The sequence below is a fragment of the Lolium rigidum genome, chromosome 6 (genome assembly GCF_022539505.1).
Source record: "Lolium rigidum isolate FL_2022 chromosome 6, APGP_CSIRO_Lrig_0.1, whole genome shotgun sequence".
In the NCBI taxonomy this organism is placed as follows: Eukaryota; Viridiplantae; Streptophyta; class Magnoliopsida; order Poales; family Poaceae; genus Lolium; species Lolium rigidum.
Genome location: NC_061513.1, coordinates 351,487,843 through 351,495,685, shown reverse-complemented (window position 1 = coordinate 351,495,685; position 7,843 = coordinate 351,487,843). Strand labels below are relative to the sequence as shown.

Below are 7,843 nucleotides of genomic sequence, written 5' to 3'. Positions count from 1 at the left end.
CAAGAAAGGAAAAGCACTCGGTTCTAGATGTGTAGACCATCTCATGGTTCATAACCTTACAAGGAAAGCACACATGTTGAGTTTCACAAATATTTCTGTCTAGCTTGTAATCCTAAAACCTAGCATGACACCAGAAATTTGTAACAGTTGCGTGTGAAAAAACGCAGCCAGCGCTACTCGTCTCGTCGATCAACTTCATCGTTCATGTTCCATACCATAAAAAACAAGTATGAGCAGAGTTTTAAAAAAAAAACATGTATGAGCAGTTGACCACTAGAATTTTTTTCGAAAAACATGTATGAGAAGCACTAGAAGGCCACAAAGAATGATTGGGGAAAAGGGTACTCTTTCTAGGATGAACGGCTAAAGATCAGCTATTGATATGGACAAAGTAGTAACTCTAGATTTTGCGGAGTTTACATGCTTTTTCCCACATTTCTATTACACTATCCGGACAAGATCTCTTGAGCTGAATGTACCCTCTGCTTGCCACCACATCATCTATTTTAGTACAAGAAGCAATAAATCGAATGCAAGCATCTTTTAGTCCGGAACAACTATGTTGATCGGCTAAAGCCAATACAGTTGCAACAGACTCGGCATCGAGGTCTTTGCAGAGGATGTTTTCGCACATAAGCTTCAGCCTTTCCATGGCATAACGATCCGCAGCCACAAGCAGGTGTCTTGTCACCTCTTTCTTATCGTCTCCCTCCAAGTCGTCGTTCATCTTGGGAGGCAACGAATCGGTATAGATGAAGTGGAGCAAAACCTTGAAAATGGCAGGCTGCATATCATCAATGATGACCCGGTTTGAGTCCTTCTCCTTCATCGGCCCGTAGAGCAGAGCCTTGAAAACCCGCGACCGCATCGCCAGGACGAGCTTGTGGGCGGGGAGTTCCTCTCCTTGGACCTCGAACGTCACATCTGAGCCCTCCTTTGCATCTAGCAGCTTCCCGAGTTGCTCCGTGATGTCGGACGGTGGCACCTCGATATGGTCCTCCATAACATACGGCTCCTTGATGACGGTCATGGCGCATTTGAGAGTGAGACGGTCGTCCACAACATAGTCCGATGCTTCCACCGTGGCCCTGTCTATGGTGCGCGAGACAAGGCAGTCTGAATTGGAAAATTTCTCCGTGAAGACCACCAACGAAGAGAACCGCTTGGTCCTCCAGTCGAAGATGCTGATTGTGCAGGATACCCGCGCCCGTTCTTCGTTCGGGTCCATTTCGACCAGCTCCAGAACGAGTGCTATGGCGTCCTTGTTATCTTCCGTAGGTCCGTCACGTCCGTCCGGGTAATAGCGGATGCACCACTCATGGCCGCCAACAGTGAAGCATGACGACTGGATGTAGTGGCCGACGCCCATGCCCCTGTGAAGGCTGTGATCGAGTATCTTGAACAAGTGCTCGCCCTGCTCCGACTCCACTGTGCACGTCGATGCGCTCAGCAAGGTCGACATCGCAATTGCTTGGTAAGAGTTCTGAAAAGAAGTGCAGATCGATCGTTGAGGATTTGACAACCCCTTCTATTTATGTACTATGTACGTAGTACCTGCGTTGATAGAATCGAATTAGGAATCACACATGATGTACTACTACTTGGTACGGGAGTCTGTCGAACGGTCGGTGGCTGGCTCCGTAACCGAGTCGAGCACGATCAGGGCACGATTGTTTCCTCTGCATGCCATACGTAGCGCCGTCGAGACCTGCTTGCCGTTAATTACCTGGCGCGCTGCTCGTGTAACGGCCTCCTGACGGACTGTGTGGGTCCTCCCGGGGCGTGCAGTGCAGCAGGATGTCGAGGAAGAGGTCCACGATCAGGAGGGATATCAATATATCATCACCCGCCCGTCGTGTGCAGATTCTAATGAACCAGAAAGAGTTTCATGGTTACTAACAAAATCTGGAGCCCATCTAAAAAAAAATGGAGCCTTCTCAGTCAATTCGATGTATTCTTTTTTTGGTAGCTAAAAAAATCAATTTTCCTTATAGAGTTATGTGGACCCTCAAACTTCCCTTGAGGATCAAAGCTTTTTGTTGGCTGGTAATAAAAAACAGGATCTGACGCAAAGTTAGATCCCTTGTGGTGGAACCAGCCCATCTAGGTTCAAATCCTAGATTTGGCATGAGTGTTTGCATTTATCTGGATTTATTCCATGATTTATCCGGCGCTATACTTTCAGTGGTAGGTGACGTGCCCGTCAACAGCGAGGCGTCAGTGGTGACTTCGTCAACCTCAAGATATGCTAACTCAGTCCCTCGGAGGTGCTCATAAGGGTAGAGTGTGCGCGCGTGCGTTCATATGGATGTTTGTACGTACCTGCGTGTTTGAAGGCGTCTGCATTATACTGTGTTCTAAAAAAAAAATCTAACTACGAGAATCTTAAGAAAAAGGGTGGAACAAAATGGAACTTTGCGAGTTTTGTGATGATCATGAGACTCAAGAGCATCTCTTCTTCTTGTTCCCTTCAGCTAAGTACATTTGGAGTGTGTTTGGGGTTTCACTTGATATATTAGTAAGCTACCTGAATGTATTAGTGATATATACAATACTCATTCAGGTAGAGATAGACAAGCAATTATTATTGGTTCGGTGGCAGTTGTCTAGGCTGTGTGGAGAAACAGAAACAAATCTGTTTTCCAAAGCATTCGTCCTGGAGATCCCACAAACGTTGTTCTTTTTGCATGTCAGTTTATTAACACATGGTTAGAATTGCAGAAAAGCGGGGTGCAAAAGCTACTACTTCACGGAGCTAAAAAAATGGCGCGGGTGGCGCAAGAGATTTTTGGGCAGAACCATGGATGGAATCCTGTGAGACGAAGGATTAGAGCATCTCCAGCCGTCTCCCCGACGAAGCCTTCAGGACATCTTTTTTCATCCGGATGGACGAAAACGGCCCAGCCACGCTCCCGGCTCCTCGTTTTCGTCCGGATTAGGCCTTTCATCCGTCCGGAGAGCCCAGGCCATCCCCGGGTTCTCTAGGCCCGGCCGGGGACTCCGGACGGAACAAAAACGCGTGAAACATCGAGCGGGCCCGCGTTGTCAGCGACACAACTGGTAGTTCCCTCCATTAATTACGTTTTCCCTCCAAATTGTGACACATAGAACCATTTTCCCCGCCGAAATTCGGAGCTACCGCCATTCTCCCCCACAGTTGCAGCTTGATGTCTACGGGAGCTTCAATTCTCGTAGACAGTGTTGGGCCTCCAAGAGCAGAGGTTTGTAGAACAGCAGCAAGTTTCCCTTAAGTGGATCACCCAAGGTTTATCGAACTCAGGGAGGAAGAGGTCAAAGATATCCCTCTCATGCAACCCCGCAACCACAAAGCAAGAAGTCTCTTGTGTCCCCAACACACCTAATAGGTGCACTAGTTCGGCGAAGAGATAGTGAAATACAGGTGGTATAAATAAGTATGAGCAAAGTGGCAACGGCACCGAAAAGTGCTTTGCCCAGGACAAGTAAACAAGCAAGTAGTAACGCAGCAACGCAAAGAAAACAAGAAACAAGCAAATGATAGCAATATTTAGGAACAAGGCCTAGGGATTAGACCTTCACTAGTGGACACTCTCAACTTTGATCACATAACAGTAATAGATAAATGCATACTCTACACTCTCTTGTTGGATGATGAACACCACTAATTGCGTAGGATTACACGAACCCTCAATGCCGGAGTTAACAAGCTCCACAATATTCAATGTTCATATTTAAATAACCTTAGAGTGCATGACAGATCAACACAACTAAACCAAGTACTAACATAGCATGCACACTCGTCACCTTCACACTATGTAGGAGGAATAGATCACATCAATACCATCATAGCAATAGTTAACTTCATAATCTACAAGAGATCATAATCATAGCCTACGCCAAGTACTAACACGGATGCACACACTCGTCACCATTACACCGTGCAGGAGGAATAAACTACTTTAATAACATCACTAGAGTAGCACATAGATAAATTGTGATACAAAACACATTGCAATCATAAAGGGATATAAATAAGAAATTCACTATGCCATTCATAACGAGTGAATAAGTATTCTGTGAAATATAGCCTAAGAGACCCACACGGTGCACACACTCGTCACCTTTACACACGTGGGACAAGGAGTCTCCGGAGATCACATAAGTAAAACCCACTTGACTAGCATAATGACATCTAGATTACAAGCATCATCATATGAATCTCAATCATGTAAGGCAGCTCATGAGATTATTGTATTGAAGCACATAGGAGAGAGATGAACCACATAGCTACCGGTACAGCCCCGAGCCTCGATGGAGAACTACTCCCTCCTCATGGGAGACAAGCAGCGTTGATGGAGATGGCGGTGGTGTCGATGGAGGAGCCTTCCGGGGGCACTTCCCCGTCCCGGCGGCGTGCCGGAACAGAGACTCCTGTCCCCCAGATCTTGGCTTCGCGATGGCGGCGGCTCTGGAAGGTTTTTCGTACCGTGGCTTTTTCGTATCGAGGTTTTAGGTCTGGGACCTTTATATAGGCGAAGAGGCGGCGTCAGGAAGTCAACGAGGCGACGACACCATAGGGCGGCGCGGCCAGGGCCTGGGCCGCGCCGGCCTATCATCTGGGGCCCCTGTGGCCCCCCTCTGGCGACTCTCGGGTGTTCTGGAAGCTTCGTGGAAAAATAGGATGCTGGGCCTTGATTTCGTCCGATTCCGAGAATATTTCGTTACTAGGATTTCGGAACCAAAAACAGCGAGAAACAGAACCGGCCCTTCGGCATCTCGTCAATAGGCTAGTTCCGGAAAACGCATGATAATGACATAAAGTATGCATAAAACATGTAGATATCATGAATAATGTGGCATGGAACACAAGAAATTGTCGATACGTCGGAGACGTATCAGCATCCCCAAGCTTAGTTCCTGCTCGTCCCGAGCAGGTAAACGATAACAAAGATAATTTTTGGAGTGACATGCCATCATAACCTTGATCATACTATTGTAAGAATATGTAATGAATGAAGCGATCAAAACAATGGTAATGACATGAGTAAACAACTGAATCATAAAGCAAAGACTTTTCATGAATAGTACTTTCAAGACAAGCATCAATAAGTCTTGCATAAGAGTTAACTCATAAAGCAATAAATCAAAGTAAAGGTATTGAAGCAACACAGAGGAAGATTAAGTTTCAGCGGTTGCTTTCAACTTGTAACATGTATATCTCATGGATAGTTGTCAATGCAAAGCAATATAACAAGTGCAATAAGCAAGTATGTAAGAATCAATGCACAGCTCCCACAAGTGTTTGCTTCTTGAGGTGGAGAGAGATAGGTGAACTGACTCAACATAAAAGTAAAAGAAAGGTCCTTCAAAGAGGAAAGCATCGATTGCTATATTTGTGCTAGAGCTTTGGTTTTGAAAACATAAAGAGAGCATAAAAGTAAAATTTTGAGAGGTGTTTGTTGTTGTCCACGAATGGTAGTGGGCACTCTAACTACCTCATCAACCAGACTTTCAAGAGCGGCTCCCATGAAGGACGTTATCTCTACCAGCAAGGTAGATCATCCCTCTTCTCTTTTGTTTACACATGTACTTTAGTTTAGTTTTTCTTTATTTATGGATGACACTCCTCCCAACCTTTTGCTTACGTAAGCCATGGCTAACCGAATTCTCGGGTGCCTTCCAACAATCACATACCATGAAGGAGTGTCTATTTGCAAAATTAAGTTGCTTACCGATGAATCGTAGCAAAACATGTGAAGAGAATTATTAATGCAAATTAATTAATCGGGCTGGGAACCCCATTGCCAGCTCTTTTGCAAAATTATTGGATAAGCGGATGTGCCACTAGTCCATTGTGAAAGTCTCGTCAAAAGTAAATGACAAGATCGAAAGATAAAACACCACATACTTCCTCATGAGCTATAAAACATTGACACAAATAAGAGGTGATAAATTTTGAATTATTTAAAGGTAGCACTCAAGCAATTTACTTTGGAATGGCGGAGAAATACCATGTAGTAGGTAGGTATGGTGGACACAAATGGCATAGTGGTTGGCTCAAGGATTTTGGATGCATGAGAAGTATTCCCTCTCGATACAAGGTTTAGGCTAGCAAGGTTATTTGAAACAAACACAAGGATGAACCGGTGCAGCAAAACTCACATAAAAGACATATTGAAAACATTATAAGACTCTACACCGTCTTCCTTGTTGTTCAAAACTCAATACTAGAAATTATCTAGACTTTAGAGAGACCAAATATGCAAACCAAATTTTAGCAAGCTCTATGTATTTCTTCATTAATAGGTGCAAAGTATATGATGCAAGAGCTTAACCATGAGCACAACAATTGCCAAGTATCACATTATCCAAGACATTTTACCAATTACTACATGTAGCATTTTCCGTTTCCAACCATATAACAATTAACGAAGCAAGCTTCAACCTTCGCCATGAACATTAAAAGCTAAGAACACATGTGTTCATATGAACCAGCGGAGCGTGTCTCTCTCCCACACAAGCATTTATTCAAACAAAAACAAAAACAAAAATAAACAGACGCTCCAAGTAAAGTACATAAGATGTGGCCGAATAAAAATATAGTTTCAAGGGAGGAACCTGATAAATTTGTCGATGAAGAAGGGGATGCCTTGGGCATCCCCAAGCTTAGATGCTTGAGTCTTCTTGAAATATGCAGGGATGAACCACCGGGGCATCCCCAAGCTTAGACTTTTCACTCTTCTTGATCATAGTATATCATCCTCCTCTCTTGACCCTTGAAAACTTCCTCCACATCAAACTCGAAACAACTCATTAGAGGGTTAGTGCACAATAAAAATTAACATGTTCAGAGGTGACACAATCATTCTTAACACTTCCGGACATTGCATAAAGCTACTGGACATTAATGGATCAAAGAAATTCATCCAACATAGCAAAAGAGGCAATGCGAAATAAAAGGCAGAATCTGTCAAAACAGTAACAGTCCGTAAAGATGGATTTTATTGAGGCACCAGACTTGCTCAAATGAAAATGCCCAAATTGAATGAAAGTTGCGTACATATCTGAGGATCACGCACGTAAATTGGCATAATTTTCTGAGCTACCTACAGAGGGGTAGGTCGAAATTCGTGACAGCAAAGAAATCTGAAACTGCGCAGTAATCCAAATATAGTATTCACTTTACTATCAAAGACTTTACTTGGCACAACAAAGCACAAAACTAAGATAAGGAGAGGTTGCTACAGTAGTAAACAACTCCCAAGACTCAAATATAAAATAAAGTACTGTAGCAAAATAAACACATGGGTTATCTCCCAAGAAGTTCTTTCTTTATAGCCATTAAGATGGGCTCAGCAGTTTTAATGATGCACTCGCAAGAGATAGTATTTGAAGCAAAAGAGAGCATCAAGAGGCAAATTCAAAACACATTTAAGCCTAACATGCTTCCTATGAAAAGGAATCTTGTAAATAAACAAATTCATGAAGCATGATGCAACAAGCATAGAAAGATAAAACAAGTGTAACTTCAAAAATTTCAGCATATAGAGAGGTGTTTTAGTAACATGAAAATTTCTACAACCATATTTTCCTCTCTCATAATAATATCCAGTAGCATCATGAGCAAACTCAACAATATAAGTATCACATAAAACATCTTTATTCACATGCATAAAAGTATCATTACCCTCCACATAAGCATAGTCAATTTTATTGGTAATAGTGGGAGCAAATTCAACAAAGTAGCTATCATTATTATTATCATCATCAAATATAGGAGGCATATTGTAATCATAATCAAATTTATCCTCCATAACAAAGTGGTACTAAAAGACTACTATCATTATAATCATCATAAATAGGA

General features: G+C 43.1%; 1 protein-coding gene across 1 annotated transcript; it reads right to left on the bottom strand.

Moving 5' to 3' along the window:
- Positions 1-400: 400 nt before the first annotated feature.
- Positions 401-1,462, bottom strand: LOC124664963 (BTB/POZ and MATH domain-containing protein 2-like). Its single transcript, XM_047202372.1, has one exon. The coding sequence runs from the start codon at positions 1,460-1,462 to the stop codon at positions 401-403; it is 1,062 nt and encodes a 353-aa protein (XP_047058328.1).
- Positions 1,463-7,843: the final 6,381 nt, after the last annotated feature.

What these genes read in the sequence shown, in the direction of transcription:
- LOC124664963 (XM_047202372.1), bottom strand. Translation starts at nt 1,462, where the DNA reads ATGTCGACCTTGCTGAGCGCATCGACGTGCACAGTGGAGTCGGAGCAG.